General features: G+C 49.4%; 1 protein-coding gene across 1 annotated transcript; it reads right to left on the reverse strand.

The window, feature by feature from the left end:
- Positions 1–275: 275 nt before the first annotated feature.
- Positions 276–4915, reverse strand: Aqp2 (aquaporin 2). Its single transcript, XM_027949994.2, has 4 exons — positions 4556–4915; positions 1620–1784; positions 1182–1262; positions 276–485 (listed from the first exon to the last, which is right to left on the reverse strand). Exons 1-4 carry the CDS (start codon positions 4913–4915, stop codon positions 276–278), a joined length of 816 nt encoding a protein of 271 aa, XP_027805795.1.
- Between the last annotated feature and the right edge of the window lie 16414 nt (positions 4916–21329).

The raw sequence follows: 21329 nt of genomic DNA on the forward strand, positions 1-21329 counted from the left end.
TTTCTCCCAGGCTAGGTCCTCAAGTCCCCAGATCCCGTTCTTTTGAACTCCCTGGCTCACAACCTCAGAGGAGGAGATCTACCAGGCTCCCGACTCCCTGACCCCACAGCTGCCCCCTCCCTGCGGGCTCACGATGCTGGCCAGCCCTTGGCCTGGAAGTAGCTATTCTGCATTTGGGACCAACGTCGGGTCGAGGGGGTGGTAAGAAGGACAGGGTGGGCCCTTCCAAGGTGGACTGGAGGCCCGCGGGGTGGCGGCGCGGTAGAGCTCAGTGCTCAGGCCTTGCTGCCACGCGGCAAGCTCTGCGGCGAGTGCAGCTCCACAGACTGGCGCCGTCGCACCTCGCGCTCCTCCCAGTCGCTGTCCGGCTCCAGGCCCTTCAGCACGGCCAGGCGCTCCGACAGGCTCTTGGCCGAGGGGAAGAGCAAGTAGTTATAGAGGAGGGAGCCCACGATGGCGCCCACCAGGGGTCCAATCCAGAAGACCTGCAGGCAAGCAGAGCGCACTGGCACAGTCTGGGGCTTAGGACATGCTCTCCTTTCTTTTCCCTGTGGGAAAGCAGGCCTCTCACACCGCTAATACAGTAAAATGCTTATTTATATAATTAGCAATGACAACATGAACTGATGAGGGCAACTTACTAGTGCAAGGGGTAATGGGGCAATTTTTGAAGCAGACTGTCTGAATGTGAAACCTGATTCCGTCTTGCTGTGTGATTTTAGCCAAGTCACTTACACTCTCTGTGCCTCAGTTTCCTTTCCCTATAAGGATGCTTACCTCCTGGGATTGTGAAAACTAAATGAATTAATATTTGCAAAGCACTTAGAACCTAGCATTAAATAGGTGATAAATAATAAAAATATGTGTTAGCTGGTATAAATATTTCCATTTACTGAGTTCTAAGTGCCAGGCACTGTGGTATCTGGTTTACACTGGTAACCTTCCTTATTTTTCCCAAGAAGCCACTAAGGTAAGAACTATTGTTATCCTCATTTACAGGTGGGGACAGGGAGGGGGAACTGAGTCTCTAGCCCATTGTACCGAAGGATGGAACACAAGTCTTCCCAGCACCCCAGAAGGTGTGTGTAGGTTTGGGGTACAGCTGCTGAGCTCCCTCCCCCATTTGTCATCCCTCTGGAAAGATTTCTGGGAAAGTGGAAGGCAGGGGTTTCAGCCATTACCCAGTGGTCGTCAAACTTGCCGGTGACGATGGCTGGAGCCAGGGAACGGGCAGGATTCATGGAGCAGCCAGTGTAGTAGATCTATGATGGGAAGGAGGGTCAAGGAGGGAAGGAGGATGAAGACAGAGCCAGGTGCCCTTGTCCCCCTCTCCAATGCTTGATCTCAACCTAAGGAATCTATATGATGGACAATTAATTTCATAATTTAATTACTGGGCTCTGTATTCATTTGAGGCTAGAGTGATATCTGTCCCTCTGGGGTGTCTGAGAATCAAAGCTTCTGGGTTGTGTGTCACTCTTGGGTGTTCTAGTATCTGTCCCTCTGGGGGTCTTTGCATCTGTCACTTTAGAGAGTTCTATGTGTGTACATCTGTTTCTTTGGGGAAGGTCTTTGGGTCTATTCCTCTAAGGAGGCTGGAACCCACAGCCATTACTTACTCCAAGGAGGTGGCCCAGTGCCACCGAGAAACCGATGGAGAGAGCAGGGCTGCCCGGATTGTCTCCATGACGCTCATCAGTGGAGGCAAAGATGCAGAGCACCAGCTGCAGGGTCAAGAAGAGCTCCACAGTCACCGCCTGGCCAGCTGTCGTGTTGTGGTTGAGCTGGGGACAGGATGGGAATTAGCAGGGAGGCACTGACCAACCATGCATCCCTCTCTGCTCCATCTTGCTGCCCACCTGCTGTTGGCTCCAGGGAGGCTTCTGGGCTGGGAGGCCAAACTCCTTAGCTGGAACTATTACTACTTTCCTCCGGGTCCCTGCCCTGAGGGAAGAGGTGGACCCCAGGAGTGCTCACAACACCCAACCAGAGGTGGAAAACAGACTCCATAGCCCCATTAGATTTACGGGCTGAGGTTATGTCTCTACAGCATGAGAGGAAATGAACGCTGTGACCCAGAGTTCCTGTTCCAGAAGCTCCTATGGGAAGAGGCTTCGACTGCAGCAGGATGTTTTGAGCCAGGTAACAGGGAGGCCTTCTTCTCTAGGCCACATGATTCTGATGCAACAGGAAGCTGGGGGGTCTTTCTTCCTGGGGTCAAATGGCTTCCCGGGATAAGGTCTAGGGACTCAGGTCTAGGGACTCTAGCCCTCAGGTCCTGATGTGCCTCTCCTCCACAAGTCCTGCGCAGGAGCCTTTCCCCTTGACTCTGCCAGCTCCCCATTTCAGGCCTTAGTTCTGCTGATGGGCTGCTGCCTGCACATCCTGTGCAGGCCAGGGTGAAGCCTTCGGACTCACATGGGGTGCCCTTGGTCCCACCAGACCCTGTCCTGGGTAAGTAGTGAACCTGGGGCTGAGCAAAGAGGCAGTTTCATAACCAGGCCACACCCAGCATGGGTTTTGTCATCCTGTATGTGCCCTGCACCCTGCCCTCTGGGCACTGCACTGGGTGAAGCTACGACAGCTCTCAACTCTCACGCTGCTTCTCCAGACTCTGAACCCCGACCCCTGGGTCTTAGACCTCAGGCAATACGCTGGGTCTTTCTAGGGTCTATCCTCACTCTGACCTTGTTTAATGTCAGAGCCTCCAGGGGATAGAGAAAAGAGCTTTGGAGGCAAATACTTTTTGGAGGCCTCTGGTTTGCTGGAGGATCCTATTCACTTTGGCCTCAGTTTCTCCTGCTGTAAATGGGAATAACAAAACACATTCTGGAGGACTGTGTGAGGACTGGAAATGACAAGGGCAGAGCCACAGCCCCATTCCTGCTGGTAAATGGCTGTGATGGTATGAATGACGGAATGGGCTGGTGTCAGATAGCTCTGGGGCTGTTTCCAGGTGCTGCCACTTACTGGTTCTGTGGTTTGTGTCAATTGGATGCTGAGCTTCAATTTGCTGCTCAGTGTGGGGGGACTACAGAATTTACCCCACAGTGTTGAACCAAGGACAAGATGGTATCTGTCCTGGCACAGGGCAGATGTACAACCATGGCAGCTTCCTGGTGGCCTGGCTGGCTCTTGGTGTCCTCAGAGGATACCTGGGACAGACTTGGAGGTCATCCGGCTCTCCCTAGCTTCAGGACAAGTCCAGCCCATTACTGCCCCATTCCGCCAGGCAGGGTTCTCTCCAGTTCCTCAAGGTGGTAAATGCTGGGAAGTATGTTGGAAGACCCTTCCCAGGCCCTTCCCTTCTGAGGCTGTAAAATGGTGGAGCAGCAGGAGTGAGTATTCCCCAGCACCTCTTAGTGCTCCCAGTGCCCTGCCATTAGGGAAGGACTTTTCTGCCATGGTCTCAGGAAGTTCCTCTTTCAGTCTAACTGGACCTCTCCCCCTTGCAAAATGAACTCATTTTCTTCTCAATGGAAATAGGCACACTCTGTTCGCCACTTTACCCATTCTAGCTTTTTTTTTTTTTTGTCCCTGGGATCCCAGCCTCATCGTGTCTTCTATTCTGAAGAAGAGATAAATCCCCCAACTCTGCCCTTCCTGTGAGGAAGGCCCCCTGTACAGATGGTAGCAGAGACTGCAGGACACTTCAGAGATATCAGAGCCCAGGGAGGGAGTAGGCCAAGAAATGTGGGACCCTGGGGCGTGAAAGAGGCCCTTACTGTCCTGCCTTGGGATGGGGGTGCAGAGTGGGAATTGTGCTGAGGGGACCAAGCCCACCATGCCACTCAGGGTCTCAGACCTGAGCAAATGCAGGTGAGAGGAAGGCTCCTGATGTCCCCTCAGCTCCCAAAGTGCCCAAGGTGCTTCCTCTGGTATTGACAGACTATAGAACTCTTGGCCCCTCATTCCCCTTCCTGAGCCTCAGCTTCTGTGTTTGTAGCCCAAGGCTTGGAAGGTGGCTTAGGAACATTGGTCAGGAGGAAAGAGCATGGGTCTCAGAGTCAAGCCCAGGTTTGAAGGGTGGGTGGTGCTTTCCCTTGCTGAATCTCAGGTCTTACAACTTTAAGAAATGAGCATGCCCATCTCTACCTGGCAGGACTGTTGGGAGGTGTTAGTGGGTGGCATGTGAGGAATGACCATCGTGAGGCCCAAAAACAGTAGATACTGCAGAAGGTCCTGTCCCTCTTCTCTCCAAAAGACCCTAGTGGCTGCACCCTAAGGTTCCTTCCAGTGCAGAAAGCCCGCCTGCTCTGAATGCTGTCCCCTGCTGAGTTCTGGCCCAGTCCTCACTGTACTGTAGACATCGGGTCCAACAGAAACCTCGATGCCCTCTTCCTCTAGATTTGTGGCGGAAGATCCAGCCGACCATCCATGCCCGGCCTCCATTCTGACACCTCCTCCCTGTTCTCCCAGGGTGCGGTGCTCCTGGCTCCAGCCCGTCTCTAGCTCTCTTTCTCCCCACCCAGACCCCCAGCCAGAGCCCATCCCTCCCATCTCATCCCTTACAGGACCTGCCCCTGGTGGAAGGGGCCAAGTTTTGGCTACTCACAGCATTGACAGCTAGGTCCCCGCGGATTTCTGCTGGCGTGATCTCATGGAGCAGAGCGGCCCCCGCCACAGCCCCCAGCAGCTGGGCAGCCAGGTAGAAGGCAGCCCGGAGGAAGGACACGTGGCAGCCCACCAGGAAGGCTACAGTCACAGCAGGGTTGATGTGGGCCCCGCTGACCTGGCCCAGAGCTTGTACCAGGGTGCCGATGCCTAGGCCGAAGGCCATGGCGATCTGCAGCACAGAGGGTTGGGCCTGCGGCCAGTTGAGGGCTGAGCCCAGGCCAAAGAAGACAAAGAGGAGTGTGGCCAGGAACTCGGCGAACACGGCCCTGGAGAAGGCTATGGACCGGAGCTCCCACATGCTGCGGGGCCTTACGCGGGCCGCCCGGCGGCTGGGGCCAGGAGGTTTGTGGTGCTCTCTGTCTCTCTCTCTGGGGCCCTGGGCGGCTGGGCTGTGCGCACTTATAGGGTGCCTCCATCCTGGATCTGGGCATGTGGGATGGAGGTGGAGTTTAGGCCAATACCTCTTCTCCCTCATGGCTGCCCCCGCTCCCAACCTTGGCCCCTGCCCACCTGCATGTCTATCACCCCATCTTTGCTTTCACAGATGACTAATGTTCCCCATTAATGAGCTCCAGATAAGGACTGACGTCCCCTGTTTTCCGTGTTTGTTCCCTTGGTTACCCCAGGGTTACTGCCCCAGGGCCTCCCCAACCCCCACAGCAATCTGCAAATGCCCGTCCTCTATAGCACAGTGCAGCCAATGTCCCTCTCTCACCCAGAACTGACCATGAGATGTCAAAGCTACCTAGCTTCTAGTGACTGGGAATTTCTTCCTGCTGTCTGACCTCCATTTATTCCTTCTTGAAGGGGATGGAAAACAACTGGTCAACTTGTGACAAAGTTCCAAGGCATAAAGGAACTTTGTGTTTTGTGCTTTCTTGTGGTTAATCTCCCCTAAGTCATTAAGCATCAGCTCTTCCCTGGAGTCCCAACCAGAGAGCAGCTCCCATAGCCTGGAGGCAGGGGTAGTTTCAGTGGTACTAGGACCCAGGGTCAACTGAGGAAGCTGACTTCCATTCCAGCATCACCCTGCTCCTGCTCTGACACACAATTGTTTTGTTCTTTCTCTGTAAAATGGAGGCATGAAACTACCTTACAGGATTGGGATTTGAATTAAAAGAAACAATGGGTATAAAGCCCTCAAAGCAGCACCTGGCCCACAGTAGTCATTACCAATGGTTTTATTTGTGCTCTGAGAGGAACAGGTCCCTAAACTCAGGGGCCCAGAAGCTGTGACAGGCTCTAGGCACCCCCTGGAGTTCAGAGCCATCTGGGCCACAGAGTGAGACATTTCTGTGGGGTGGTGAGCTGTGCAGGCTCTGGGAGACCATGATACCTGATAAGCGACTCTCTGGCCTTGGTGCCACTAAGTCCAACCAGTGTCCCCATAAGGCCATCCCCTGCTATCACTGCTATAGTCACTGGGGTGCGGGAGAGGCTCTTCCCTGAGCCCTCTAGCCCTGCCCCTTCGTTGAGGGGATCACAGTGAGGTCAGGAGGATGGGCTTCTGGACCTCTAGGCCAGTAGGTCCTTGGGCAAGTCACAGTCCCAGAAATGGAAATATGGGAGGGGTTGGAAACTACAGTGTAGAACTCCTTGTGTTATATCCTAGGAGAGACAGTAAGGCCCAGAGAGGGCAAGTAGCTTACCCAAGGTGGTCCAGCAAGTTGGTGGCTGATCTGGGACTGGGACCTAGTCTGGAGAGCTTTCCACAGAGCCCTCCACTGCCAAGCCACACTCCAAGTATTAGCTTCCTTCCACACAAAACTGTGTTGAGAATGCGGTAAGGGAATGAATGGGAAAGTGTTTGCAGCCAAGACTGCAACACACACACACACACACACACACACACACACACACACACACACACACGGGCCTGCAACTCCCACTATTCAAGAGGAGGAGGGGGAGGAAGAAACAACTACAAATAACTCAAATGGATGGAAGCTCCAAAAAGAGAGGAATTCTTGTGGGGTTTGTGCCTAGGACAGGGAATGAGACACAGGCTCCTGTACCCTGGTACTGTACCCTCCTGGAGCATTCCAGAAGGAGAAGGCAGCCTGGACCTGCCTTATGACCCTGGGACCCACCTCCAGATTTGGTCTATAGAAAGAGACAAGAATCCAGAGGGGTCTGGCTGGGTAGCCTGCTCCCATCCAGGTTCTGTGCCTCCTCTACTCCCTCCATTTGTGATTTCATGTACACTGACCATACCAACACACCAAGTTCCCACCTGGGCCTCAGGGGTTCCTGGGGAACTCTCCCCTTATGACCTGAAGTTGTGATAATGTTGCCCAAACCTACCCTCAACCACTTGAGTTGCTGTGTGTGCTTGGATGGGCCACACACCTTTTCTGCTTTCCCCTTTTTCATCTAGATTTTGTGATCATGTGACTCGCTGACCTGTGGTTCTGCCCCTATCACAGTCAGGTGTCATGATAAACCCAGAATAGACGTCGTGGCTTCTCAGTAGCCCACGAAGCCTCAATCCAAGTTTCTGTTTCTGGAGTGGTATGGTATGGGGTGTGGGGGTTGTGTATGTGTGTGTGTGCACGCTTGTGCGTGTGTTATTCAATTGCACAATCCTACATTTAGAGCCACAGGACTGGGGGTGCAGCTCAGTGGTAGAGCACGTTCACGGCTTGTGTGAGGCCTGGGGTTCCATCCCAAGTACCCAAGGGAGAGAAAAAAAGAAAGAAAAAGAAACTGATGGAATTTTAGAGATTATCTAGCCTGTGGGTCTCATTTTACAGATTAGAACATGAAGTCTGGAGGGATCGTGACTCACTGGATCACGCAGTTTACGACAGCAGTCAGGACACTCTTGTCTGGCCCTGAGCCTGGAATGAGGAGGAGGGGCCAACCATGACTGCGTCCCCACCTGGCCCAAGCTTTGCATGGGGCTTTGCTTTCTGCAAGGAAGGAAGGTGTTCTAGTCAGGGTCAGTAGGGCTCCTGCTGTGCTTCTGAGTGGGCCTTATCTACAGCCATCACCACAGGAGTGAGCCCTCAGCCTTCAGGAGTCTAAGGAGCCAATGACACACCTGAGATGCACTACTGATTAGACTATGACCAAAAATGCAGACCAAAAAAGCTTTCTTGGAGATGGTTGCACACCTCTGTGAATGCATCTGAGACCGCTGAACTATGCCTTTAACAATTGCTAAGATGGGAAGTTTTATGTTATATGTATTTCACCACCATTAAAAATGATATTTTTTTTTTAAATGAGAGAAAGAAGCTGACCAAAAAAAATCTTACCAGCTAACAATTTTGTTTTTTATTACTTATTAAAAGAAGTCTTTTAGATTTACTTGGATATCAGTTTTTCAAGTCAAACTCACCTCTATTTATTTATTTATTTTTAATTGGGAATTGAACCCAGGGTCTTGATCCACATCCCTGCCCTTTTAATTTTATTCTGAGGCAGGATCCCGCCAAATTACCCTGAAACATGATCCTCCTGCATCAGTCTACTGAGTAGCTGGGATTACAGTCACGTGCCCCGACTCTTGTACATAAAAAAGAAATCAGGGCTGGTGCTGTGGCTCAGTGGCAGAGCACTTGCCTGGTACATGTAAAGCACTGGGTTCGATCGTTAGCACTGCATACAAAAATAAGCAAATAAGATAAAGGCATGCTGTCCATCTACAACTACAAAAACAACAACAAAAATTAAAAAAAAAAAAAAGGAAATCATAGGCAAAACAGATTGATCAAAACAGTCTCCAAATTTCTTCACAGAGTTCGACTTTCCTAATCCCTTTTTATCTCAGAGGTTTTTGCTGTAGCCTCTGTTCCATCAGAATGGCCCATCTCTTAAAATATTGTCTACTTCTTCCCAGAACTTCTTTTCAAGCCCCAGATACTCATTCTGTAAGGATTATTGCTTCATGTGTGACCAGTGATCACTCTGCCCTTTTCTTACTAATAAAACAACAACACACATTCATCTTACTTTCTTAGGTCCGGTAAACACTTGGCTGCTGGTTTGCAAGAAAATTTGAAATTATAGTCATTCTTTAATGACAACTATTTGCTTCACTAATATCAAATTCTTGCTGCTCCTCCGTTTCCACGCCTTTCTGGGTACACAATAAGTACTTAAATGTTAAACCACAGTGTAACCTTTTCGAAAACATCTTAAATGGCAATTAAGCTGATCCTACCCAGGAAATAGAAGACACTGGAAACTTTCCTGAGCAAGTTTAGGTTTGCACAGGCAATGACAACCACTCCCAGCTGCTGCAGGATGCTACAATTGAAAGACATTACAATGGGAAAACAAAATATGCCTTAGGATTAATGAAATATTTCAATTAATTATTAATTATTAATATATTATATTAAACATGTGTTTAGTGCCCACTCTGCCATGCGCTGTTCTAGACATTCTGCAAATCCTCACAGCCATCTTATGAACCAGAAATTATTACCCCAGTTTTTAAAGATAAGGAAAATGAGGTAGAGAGAGTTTAAATTTCCTGAGGTCACACAGCTAGCAAGCGGGAAGGTAGAATAGGAACCCCAGTCTGGCTTCAAGAGGACATTTAAAATTCTTTTTTAGTTATAAATGGACACAATGCATTTACTTTATTTATTTATTTATTTAATGTGGTGCTGAAGATCAAATCAGAGCCTCTCCATCTTGGCAAGAACTCTATAGACTAAGCTACAACCCCAGCCCTCAGGGCGGCGACATTCTTACATTTTATAAAATGTGAAAGGCAATCCCTACCTCACCCCTTGAAGTAATCAAAATAAGAAAGAAGTGTAAGAGAGAGCTAAAGTCCTCTGAATAACAAAATGGATTAGAGTGTCTCTTGCTGGAGGACTGAAGGAGGAGGCTGGCACTCTGGAAAAGGGGAGTTGGGAAGGTGTTTGTAGGGTGCTGGGCCTGTGTGAGGGAATTTGGGAAACCTGTCCTCTCTGATGATTGACACCAGGTGTGTTTCCTGCTCTGTATTGAGATGCAAATACACTCCACTTTTCCCAAGGTTGGTAGGAGCCACAGCCTTTGAAGCTGGGGATTTAGGGAGAAGGAACCGGGCTAATCCACAGTCTGGGAGATCAGGTCTTAGGCAGCAAACTGGCAGAAGTGAGAAGCTGGTGCTCAGGCTCCTCAAGATGTCAGGGATATCCTGGTGGTGTTGGAGCTGTGCAGTTCCCGAGCAGAGTATGAGCCATTTGGTTTCTGTGTAGGGTTTCCAGATAAAATACAGGACATCCGAGCTGGGTGTGTTGGGGCACGCCTGTAATCCAGGTGGATCTGGAGACTGAGACAAGAAGATCACAAAGTTCAAGACCAGTCTCAACAATTTAGCAAAACCCTGTCTCAAAATAAAAAATGAAAAGGATTGGGGATATAGCTCAGTTCAATCCCCAGTCAAACAAAACACAATAAAAGAAAATAATCTCAGATGAACAACAAATGATTTTTGAACGACATTTCAAGCAAAAAAAAATATATACATAAATAAATAAATATATATATTTTTTTGCTGCCATATATACATGGTATGGGTGATTGAACCCAGGGATGCTTAACCACTGAGCCACATCCCTAGCCCTTGTTTATATTTTATTTAGAGATAGAGTCTCACTGAGTTGTTTGGAGCCTTGCTAAGTTGCTGAAGCTGGCTTTGAACTGGCAATCCTCTTGTCTCATTCTCCCAAGGTGCTGGGATTATAGGCATATTTGGGATATACTTAGACTAAAAAAATAATTCTTTGTTTTACTGAAGACTTAGGGCATCTGAGTTACAAACCAAATCCTGACAAGGACTTTGGGGGAATGAATCTTATTAGCTCCATTTTACCCAAAAGATATTCTAGTAGTTGTCCAAGATCACAAGGCTTGTAAGTGGCAGAGATGAGCTAGGAATATAGAAAGTTGGGAATTTTCCCAACCACAGGTGACTGCTTCCTCCAAATCCCACCTGGAAGTTGGGGTGCTCCTCAGGCCCAGGTGAAGGTAGGGGGTGTCACAGATACAGAATGCAGAAGAAGGACAGCTTTCTGCAGTCTTCCTCCTGCCCATTGAGGTGGGGGAAGGGATGAAGACATATTCTTGTTTTAGGTTATGGTCAGATCTTGGACTTGGTGTGACCCTCTCTAACCCTGCATCTCTGAGCCCTGATCCATGTGCCTGGAATTTGTGTCCGTACTATCTTCTCATGGCTAAATCTACTTCAAACTCTAGGCCAGTGGTTTTCAAACCTTTTTGATTGAGACCTGCAGTTTTTATCCTAACCCGTAAACATTATCTCAAGTAGATCCATCGATCGACATAGCCAACATTTCACAAAACAGCATTTCCTAAGTATAATGTTTTATATCCTATTCTATTTCACTAAAAAGTAATTCAGGTCATGACTAAATTGATTTCATTATCCATAACAGGTTGTCACTCACAATTTGAAAAAATGCTGCTCAACGTCCCAGCTGAAACAGCTCTTTCTCACTGGAGGAGACATCCTGTATCCCCACTAATACCCTCTACCCCAGGGATAACCCAGTGGTTCATCCTGCCTTTCTGTGTACTTGGAGGCTTGTGATGACCTGTTCAGCATCTGGCTTCTCCTCTGGACTGAGGCTTCCTGGAAGGCAGGGGCCATAGCTAAGTTTGTTCACCAGTGTACCCCCCAGCACAGGGCCAGGCACACCACAGATGCTCAATAAGTGTCTATCATGTGAATGAATGAGCGAACTGCCAACCCTTGCCCCCTTAGGCCCACCCTGACCCTAACCCTGACCCTGTTAAAGCCTACATGGTCCTCAGGGACCTCATTCAGAGGGAGAAACTGATTCTCGGAACTTGGGTGGAGAGAGTGAGTATGTGCATTCTGTGCTTTGGTGGGGTGGGGAGGGGCCAGGAGCAAGTTTGCTCACATGTGACAAAAATTAGGTATGAGTGAAAGAGCTGGGAGCAGAGATTTCTAGTAACTTGCCTTGTGAAATAGTAAGTTCCTATTGCTCAGAGAGGTCCAAACAGGGGAGCAAACTCAGGACAAGTGGTGGGAGGAGTTTATGCACCAAGGGAGACTGGACAAGCAGCATGGAGAAGCAAAGGCTGAAGGCTAATGAAGCATTCACACAGGAGAGCAGCTGGGAGCCATTGTGGGCACTAGCAGGAGGGGTTAACCAGCTGGAAGAAGTTGGAGGAGGACATATTTCCTATACTGTTCCTTTCTTGGCTGCTCTGCTTCTAGTCACCTGCTTCTTCCCACATCACATCTGGGGGAGGTTGGCCAGGTTGGAGGCCTGGATGAGCTGAGGGTGCCTTGGTATCTACTGTCACCACCCCCCAAATCCCTGCTCCTGGGCTTCTGTAAATCCTGGGGTCCCTTCCCTCCAGGATGAGGGCAAAGGGGATGGAATTTGACAAATGGCCTAGAAGAGTTGATGTATTTGTCCTATAGAGAGAAAGGGGAGCTGTGAATGCCAGAACCAGGCTATACCAGGGTCATTACCAGAAAAGGGGCTGGTAACAAGCAACACCCCATGACCTTACATGCAAAGGTCACCAAGCCTGTTTGATTCCCCACTCAGAAACAGCTGCAGCCACGCCATCCTGGCCTCCCATTATCTGCCTCCAGCATTTGTGGGCTCAAGTGACTGGGTGACAAGCAGGATCCTGGGAGAGGGACTCCCCAGGGTCCCTCCCCCCCCCCCCCATCAGGCTTTCTTCTTCTTCCTGCAACCCCTAGCCCACCCCCTCCTGTGCCTCCCTGGCCTGAGCCTACCCAACCTACCATCCCTCCTCCAGGTCTGCCCTGTCCTGCATTGGTATGAGGCTCACACTGTCCTCCCAATTATATGGCAAAGTGGGTACAAACCCTATTTATGGATTCAGGAAAAGGAGGCTGTAGAACACCAGCATGGACTCCACCTCCCCTGCCCTGCCCACAGCACCATCTCCCACCTCCATCAGAACATGGATCATGCTGTCTGGGATGATTTGCTTAAGCTCTGAGGACAGGAGCTGTATCTAATCCACTTTTGTTGCCCTAATACTTCACACATGATTGGTATGGAGTAGACGCTCAAAAAAAAATGTTTGTAGAATGAACTAAATGTTTGCCCAAGGTCAAACAGCTAGGAAGTAGTCAATCCATCATTCATACTTAGATCTTCCTGGATCCCAACCCAACTCCACACCCTTCACCCTCCTCCAGGAAGCCTCTCTTGTCTTAGTCAAGGTGCACCCCCTTCCCCCTCCCAAGAACCCTGGGCTTTTGTTCCTACCTGGACAGGCTCTCAGCCTGGCTCTGATAACCCTTATTCTTCACACAAAATCTGGGAGGCTTTCTGCAAGTGCAGGATACCCAGGCTGAGGGTGCAGAGCTCAGGAAAGGTCCCAGTGGTATCCTTCTGCTTGCTGACCCCTGCTTGTCCAGCCACAATTTGGCCCAGTACTGGGCCTGCTAGTTCTCACTAGGGCCAGCTCAGCCTTGGTACTCTCCCAGGGTGGATCCAGGTGGGGCACATAATCCTCTGCTCATTTTGCTGCAATTCAATATCAGCTTCCAATTTGCACGCTCTGCTGGGTCCTGCCTTCTACTAGGAGGAGGGGTACTGCGTATTCCCCACAGCAATACTGAGGGCCCCTTGGGTATCCCTCTGGCTGACCTCACTCCCAGGCTTGCTCAGGGCTGACCACTGGCCTTGGGGTGGAGAGACCACTATCTTCCCCAACAGAGCAAGGCCTGAATGTCCAGCAGCCTGGTGAATTCAGTTCCACCTCATAGGCTACACAGCTGTGGAATCCAAAGCCAGGCAAACTTTCCCACCTTCTGTGTTAATCTATATAAAAGTACCTGTATCTGGGCAGGTGTTCAAAAATACAAGTTGAGCCTTATCCAAGGGTCAAGGATCCTGTAGCTCTGGGAGGTCCTTTACTAACTACCCACATATTAGCTGCAATGTTGGCTCATTGTCTCTTTTTCTAGTTGGTGGATGCCAGTTTTCTTGGGATTTTTTAGGACACTTGAAATAGTTCATTGTATTTATTTATTCATGCAACAAATAGTTATTGCACACCAACCATGTGCCAAGTACTATTCTGGGCTTTTGAGATATATCAGGGAACAAACTGGCAAACATCCCTGACCTGATAGCACTTTATAGTTACGGAGTAGGGTATTCAGTTTAAGGGGCAGATTCTTAGATAGCCCCTCTCAGCCTGTTCCCCACTTTTTTTTTTTTTTTTTTGGTAATGGGGATTGAACTCAGGGTAATTTGTACATACCTGGCTACAGTAGCACTATTCCAAATAGCCAAAAGATAGAAACAACCCAAATGCCCATCAATAAATGAATGGATAAACATGAACATGCTACATCTACACAATGGAATATTATTCAACTATAAAAAGAATAGAGTACTGTTAACACGCTACTACATGGGTGAATCTTGAAAGCATTTTGTTGAGTGACAGAAGTCAGACATAAAAAGGTCACATATTAAATGATCCCATTTAGAGGAAATGTCTAAAACAGGCAAACCCAAAGAGTCATTGAATAAATAGATGAGTGGCTGCCAAAAACTGCCCACCACACCCGGCCTGAGCTGTAAATGTTGAGATGGTTAAACTGGAAATTTTTGTGTTGCTTTATAGTTAAAAAAAAAAAAAAGTGTACTGCAGCAGTGGCCTTGCCCACACTAGATTTCTTTTCTTTCTAGGGGATAGGCACTAGGGATTGAAGCCAGCAGTGCTTTACCACTGAACCACATCCCCAGACTTTTTTTTTAAAAAACTTTTTATTTTGAGACAGGGCCTCACTAAATTGCTGAAGCCAGCTTGAACTTCAGCTCCCCTGCCTCAGCCTCCCTGTCCCCAGTCACTGGGATGTGCCACCACACCTGGCCCTTGTATTTTCTCCACTTCCCCTCGAGCCTTTGCACATGCTGGTCCTTCTCCCTGGGGTGTTCATCCCTTACCTCTTCTCTTAGTTGACACATCTTTGTCCTTTGGCTCTCAGCTTGACCCTTGCTCCCTCAGAGAGGACCAAGTTCCTATGTCACCTGCTCAGAGAACCATGTACCACTCCAGCCGAGCACACACCTTGGTCATGATTATAGTATTTCTATGAGGGCTATCTCATTCCTAAATTGTAAGCTCCATGAGAAACCTGTGCATTTTTTTGCTCTCTGATGTATTCCCCAGGGCCTGGCTCAGTCTTGGCACATTGTAGTTTCTCCATAAATACTTACTACGTGCATAAATCACTGTCTCTATGGGAATTCTAATAGAATACTTCCCCACCAACCTCATCCCAGCCCATTTCCCTGCCACTGCCACTGCCACTGCCACCGCCACCATTGATCCCTGATAAGCACCTCAACTCATTGTCATAAGTGCCACCACCAGACCCCACTGACAGGTCAGGACAAGGCCAACAGAAGGCAGAAATGGCAATGAAGAGGAGCCGCTAAACTTGCAGGCAGCTTAGGCGTGGAGATGGAGTGAAGGATGAAGTACAGGTTGAAGGTGGGTATTAGGGTGAGAGAAGTCAAGTGCCAGGTGGAGCAATTGTCAGAGTGGGAAAAGGGAACATGAGTTAAGTCAAGGCTGCAGGGGGTGGGCTCGATGATAAGTGCCTGTTGAATAGGAATAAAGGACACGCCAGGACCTGCAGGTAAATACCTGTCCCATAGCAGAGCACAAGGATGGATTCTGGGGACATTAAAAAGGAGCCTCGAGGGCTGGGGTTGTGGCTCAGTGGTAGAGTGCTTGCCTAGCATGCACAAGGCACTGGGTTCGATCCTCAGCACCACATAAATGTAAAATAAAGATATTTGGGGAAAAAAAGAGCCTCCAGCTGGGCATGGAGGAGCACACCTGTAATCCTAGTGGCTCGGGGTGCTAAGGCAGGAGGATCACAGGTTCAAAGCCCTAAGCAACTTAGCAAGAACCTGTCTCAAAATAAAAAAATTTTTTAAAAAGAGCTGGGCAATCCCAAAAAACCAAAGGCCAAATGTTCTCTTGGATGTGCAGATGCTGACACACAAGTGGGGGTGGGGGGTGATGGGAAGTTCACTGGATTAGACAAAGGGAATGAAGGGAAGGGAGAGGGACAGGAATAGGAAAGACAGTAGAACGAATCAGACATAACTCACCTATGTTCACATATGAATACACGACCAGTGAGATTCCACATCATGTTCAACCACAAGAATGGGAAGTTATACTCCATGTATGTATAATATGTCAAAATACACTGTACTGTTGTGTTATCTAAAAAGAACAAATAAAAGAAAGAAAGAAAGAAAGAAAGGGCTGGGGATGTGGCTCAGTGGTTAAGTGCCTCTGAGTCCAATCCCTGGTATAAAAAAAAAAAAAAAAGGCGCCTCGAGGTGACTTGGAGGGTGGTTGGACTAGGTTTGAGGGAGAAAGAGGAGTGCAGAATGACTGGACCCTCCTGTCCTGTGGGAGCTGGGGAGCTAGGGATGGGGGAGGATTCCAGGAGAGGTGGTGATGGGCGTTCTGGGTGTTCTGGTGTTGATGTGCTTTTGGGACGGGCAAGAGAAGGCTCTGGGGAGTTTCAGGGGCCAGAAGGCAGTGGGTGGGAGCAGGGGAGGAGGCAGGGGCTTCGGTGATGATGGGGGAACTGGGGGATGCTGGTTGGAGAGAGGCAAGAGGGGATAAGAGATGGACTCCATTCCCAAGGAAGATGGAGGGGCCAGACTCCAGAACGCAGCTGTTCCCAGCCTGGGAGAGGGAGGGCCATGTTTCAGGAAGGAGGAAAAGCCAGCATGTGTGATGGTGAAATGTGAAGGTGAGGTGGCAGGAAGTTGAGAGACTTCCCATGTTTGGGTTTCTGCTTTCTTTGTGAATGAGGATGAAGGTCAGCTGCTCAGAGTGAGGCTGGCAGAGGTGGTACCAGGAGGCCTGGAGAGGCTTGGAATAGTTGCATCAGAGAACGGAGATGCTGGGGGCGGGGGCCTGTGGAGAAGGGACAACAGAGAGGGCCTATTGGAGGCCAGAGGCCAGACCTGCAGGTGGCTTACTGTTCTCCAACAGGGCTCAGACATCCAGGGTGGAAGCCCAGAAGGCAGCCAGCTCCTTAGGCCCAGAGGGTGCAGGGGGTGCAATGGATGCTAGGTAAGGGGTGGCTGACAGGGAGGACAGGAAGGCCAGAGGGGCTTGGAGGTTGGGAGAAGGCCATGGTGGGGTTCTGAAAGTCCAGGGGAATGAGACTGTAGGACAGACAGACAGGCAGGAATGAGGACACCAGAGCACAGAGGGATGTGGCCAGAGAAGGATGTTTGAGTTGAGAGCATAGAAAACTTTTTAGGAAAGACAAGCTCTCTGTGTGACCCTGGGAGGTGCTGACTTAGGTGGAGAAGGGATGGCCTTTGGAACCAAGAAGAGGCTGGGTGCTCACCATGAAGAGCAGAGCTTCCAGGATATCCAGGAGGTACTGAGAAGGTTCTAGAATAACACGAGGGGGAGTCTTGTCCAGGACTCTGTCAAGAGTGGGAAGCGAGAGAAGGAGTAGGAAGCAGAGCAGGAAAAGCTGATGGCCCCATGTGCCCCAGTGTTGGGTGGTGATGATTAAACGTAGGTTTCTAGAACAATGTCCTGTGACAGATTCCAGTGCAAGGGGAATCCAGGCCTCTCTGCAGCATTCAGCTATGGCTGGGGTTGCATTTCCTAGGAATCCAGGACTCTCTGGCCCTACACACATTCTTTTCATCTGGCCCTCAGCATCCTTGCGACAGTTGCACAAGACTGTGTATTTACTGAATGCCCCTGAGTTGGACACTTGGACATGATTGAAACGGTGAATTTTGAGCCAACTAATCCATTCTCTGACCACAGGGACCATCTAGTCCCTAGACTGCAGCCAGAGTAATGGCAGCACTCCCAGCCTCCCCTGGACAGGACTTGTTCCCACTCCCTGTTGCCCGCAGGTTGGGCTCCAACGCCATCTTGCAGTCTCCCCTCTCCCACACAGACCACACTTGCATTACCCGGCTCCCTACTCTCTGGGCCTATTCTCTCCTGCCTCCAGGCTGTGCGCCTTCTCCACCCTCTGGTTGGATTCTGGCCCCCACCCACTCTTCCTCCAGGAAGCCTTCCTTGATGAACCAAGACTGCCCCTCCTGGGTGTTCTAGAGTACTCTGGACTTCCTTATCACAGAGCTGTCACAGCACTGTGATCATCTCTGCTCTGGCCTGCTTTTCCACCATGGGTACAGAGCTGGGTCTTGAGTCTCCAACACCCAGCCCAAGTGTGGATGCTCAATAAAAATGTGTGGAATGCATTGTCTGGTTTGTGGAATTGGCCTGGGCTGAGTGGCAGGAGACCTATTTAGTTCAAAGGAACCATGTCTGATTCCCTTTGCTCAGTGACCTTCCTAGACAGTTGCTCTGAGGGACAAGGACAGTATCAGGGATGGATCCGAATTACCTAGAGGGCTTTTTGGCAATATAATTGCTTCCCTCCCACCCACCATGGAGGCCTGCTGTTGAAATAGGGTGGGCATGAGGTGGTACATACATATTTGAGGAAGCTCCCCCGGTGATGCTGACCCTGTAACTCCCTCAGAGCCACTTTTCAAGGCTTGTGTCAGGACTCTACCAAGAATGGGGAGGGAGAGAAGGAGCAGAAAGTAGAGCAGGAAAAGCTGATGGCCACATGGGCCCATGTGTTGGGTGGTGATGACTGGACACAGGTTTCTAGAACAATTCCCTTGGCAGACCCTAGTGCAAGAGGAATGCAGACCTCTCTGCAGCAGTCAGCTTTGGCTGGGGTCCTGCTGTCTTTGAGGTGGTAACAATTGCCCCTGGGATTCAAATCAAAGTCTGCTGGACTCTGAAGGCCTTGCACTGTGATGTCGCTTCCATGACCACAGCACCGTCCCTCCCTTCATGACCTACACCCCAACAAATTACCATCACAGAGACCAGCCACCGTGCCTCCTCACAGGGCCCCTTACCCCACAACCATCACACCATCAGCACAGCCTGGTCTCAGGGAACCCACTCCTGCTGCAACCCACATCCCTCTCTTACCAGTGGTCTGGCCATGATACTGAGTCACACTGTTGAATCCACAACCCATGCTTCTTCCCAAGGGAAGACTTTCCCTAGCTGTGGTCCTTATCCTCAGGATTTATCTCTGCCCCAGACATCAACTTTCATAATCATTGATGGCCTCAGGGCCTTTTGGAGGTAGGGTCCTACTCTAAGGTCCATGTGTATGTGTATGTGTCTAAGAGACCGTAGCTTTCATTAAGGTCTCACAGGAAATTCAAGCCTCTGAACAAGTGCCCACTTCATCCCTCAGAGAACTCCTCTTTACCCATCAAAACTCTATTCAGACAAAACTGACTTTAGACTTGTTCCCACAACCTACTTGTCTCCACAACCTTTCTAGAGCTCCATATCTTTATTGTGCTGAATTTACCAAAATTTACCATTTTGCCTTTTCCCCTAATGTCTGCTCCCTGAAGGCAGGGCTCATAACTATTCACCTTTACTTTCTAGAGTTGCACCAGCCTATAGCACATGCTCCAAACTGTGTCCTCTAACCAAACTGTGTCCTCTAACCAGTCCCCTCTAACTGTGTCCTCTAACCAGACCATAGGTCTCATCTATCACAAAGTTCCAGAAATTTCTCCTCTTTCAAGAAGCCTACCCAGAAGGCTAGCAGGCAAGCACTTCTTCATTCCAAGGTGATTCCCTCAATGGTCTTCCCACCTCACTGTGCAAAAGCCCAGGACCATGCCTGGAAGACAGAAGAAATAGATCCAAGGCTGGACTGGTGGCTTGTCTTCATTGGTCATCATTTATCTGTTTCTGAGTTAAGTCCAAATATCCAACCAAGGCCTCTAGGTGTCTTGATATCAAGTTCCAAATCTTCAGCACTCAAGGCACACCACCCAACCCCCTGCCCACTGCCTCTCTCTCCCCTCCTCACTCCATCAATTTCCGGAAACTTCATTCCTCCAGAGGTGACACTTGGGTTCCCTGCACAACCTCATATTGCCTAGAATATTTCATGGAGAATGCCCAGGCCATAACACCTTCTCCTGGGACACTCATTTCATAGTGTCCCCTCTTCTTCCACATCCATTCATGAATCTCCTTTTCCAAGATCTCTCTGACCTTCTCCTCTCTTCCAAACTCCCTCCCTTCCTGCCCCCAGCTCAAGGTCCATCCTGATTTACTCTGGGTGTGGCTCTGGCTTCCCATCAGGGGGTACGATTCTTGTCCTCAAGCAGACTTCACCGCACCCTAGAGTCATGGACAGACTTGAGGAGCAGGGCTAGAAATCAAGAGCTCTCAGAGGTACAGGAGGAGGCAGTCCCTGGGGGCCAGGCCAGACTGCACTCCTGAAGTGAAGCCCCTGATGTTTTCTCCCTGAAGCTGTAGGGAGCAATTATCAAGTGTTCTAGAAACTACAGTCCCATCAACAGTTTCCAGATAGTCCCCTGGAGAAATGTGAGACAGTCCTCACCCCAGAGGACTTGTCCAGTAGGCATGAGCAGGCAGCCTGCTGGGGTAAAGGGGCACAGGGTGGAACTGGGGGCTGAGGTCAGGGAGGGGTTCACACACCACAATTCTGCTGCCAATTCCAGGGAGAGTTGGAACCCTAAGATCTGTGGTTTATCAAGAAAGTTAGGCTGTCTGTCTTAACAGCGGTTCCTGGGACCAGGCTACTCCTGACTGTATTTCACCAGGGACACCAGGCTCCGAACATTTTCTTGACATGAGACTGCAATTAAGTAACTCAGCCATAAAAAACCTCTGTTTGACTGGAATTCTATCAACCCAGGGTGGCTCTGCATGCTATCTGCCGCAGATCTGAGTCTGCTCCATACATCTTCCAGTTAACAAGAAATGGGGAAACAAATTAATCATTGCTTACACTTGATCCGTTCAGTAGGCAGCATTTTTCAAAGCCTGAGATCCCTGGTGGCAGTGGGGTGGGGATAAATAATAGAAGCATTCTTTGGTGATGAAAAGGTAAAAAACTATTATTCACCCCAACACTACAAAGGATGAAACTGAAGTCCAGAGAGGGAAAGAGATTTTCCCAAGGTCACATAGTAAACTGTGGATGGATGTCAAATTTGAGGACAAGTCTTTAATTCCTGAACCACAGCACTTTCCACTAGTCTACCTGCCTTCTCTCCCCTCCAGGGACTGCAGACATCCCCCCCGTTCTTACATGAGTTACTCCATTTTACATTTGTAGGCCCCCATTCCTCATGAGAGCCTCTGGTTACACAGTTGTGTTCAGTTGGTAAAAATGCATCACTAAATACATGCATTATAATGTATGTTTGTATACTTCAATTAAAAATTTAAATTCTAAATTTTTTTGTGTGTGTATATGGTGCTGGAGATTGAACACAGGGCCTTATGCATGTGAGGCAAGCACTCTACCAACTGAGCTATATCCCCAGCCCCTTAAATTCTAAATTTAAGGGATTAATAAACACTTGTCTTGATGAATGGAAAAAAAACACTGGGGCTACTTCTAAGTAAAGCGTTAGATATTGGTGAGCAATCTGCAGTGCTGGAGAGACTCTCCCTCTCCATAGTTTGGCCTAAAGGCCAGCAGGGCAGATGGAAAATCCTTCATGTGGCAACCCCCAAGCTTCATCAGGACCAGTACCCTCTGGCCTGGTTCATGAGGGGCCTCCTGGGATTTGAGCTGCAGTGAATTTGCAGTGGGTCAGGACCTTGAGGGGAAC

The sequence above is a fragment of the Marmota flaviventris genome, chromosome 3 (assembly GCF_047511675.1).
Source record: "Marmota flaviventris isolate mMarFla1 chromosome 3, mMarFla1.hap1, whole genome shotgun sequence".
NCBI lineage: Eukaryota > Metazoa > Chordata > Mammalia > Rodentia > Sciuridae > Marmota > Marmota flaviventris.

What these genes read in the sequence shown, in the direction of transcription:
- Aqp2 (XM_027949994.2), bottom strand. Translation starts at nt 4,915, where the DNA reads ATGTGGGAGCTCCGGTCCATAGCCTTCTCCAGGGCCGTGTTCGCCGAG. An exon ending in CACTGGGCCACCTCCTTGGA is followed by an intron (nt 1,263 to 1,619) that starts GTAAGTAATGGC and finishes TTCCCATCATAG; the next exon opens with ATCTACTACACTGGCTGCTC. An exon ending in GCAAGTTTGACGACCACTGG is followed by an intron (nt 486 to 1,181) that starts GTAATGGCTGAA and finishes GCTTGCCTGCAG; the next exon opens with GTCTTCTGGATTGGACCCCT.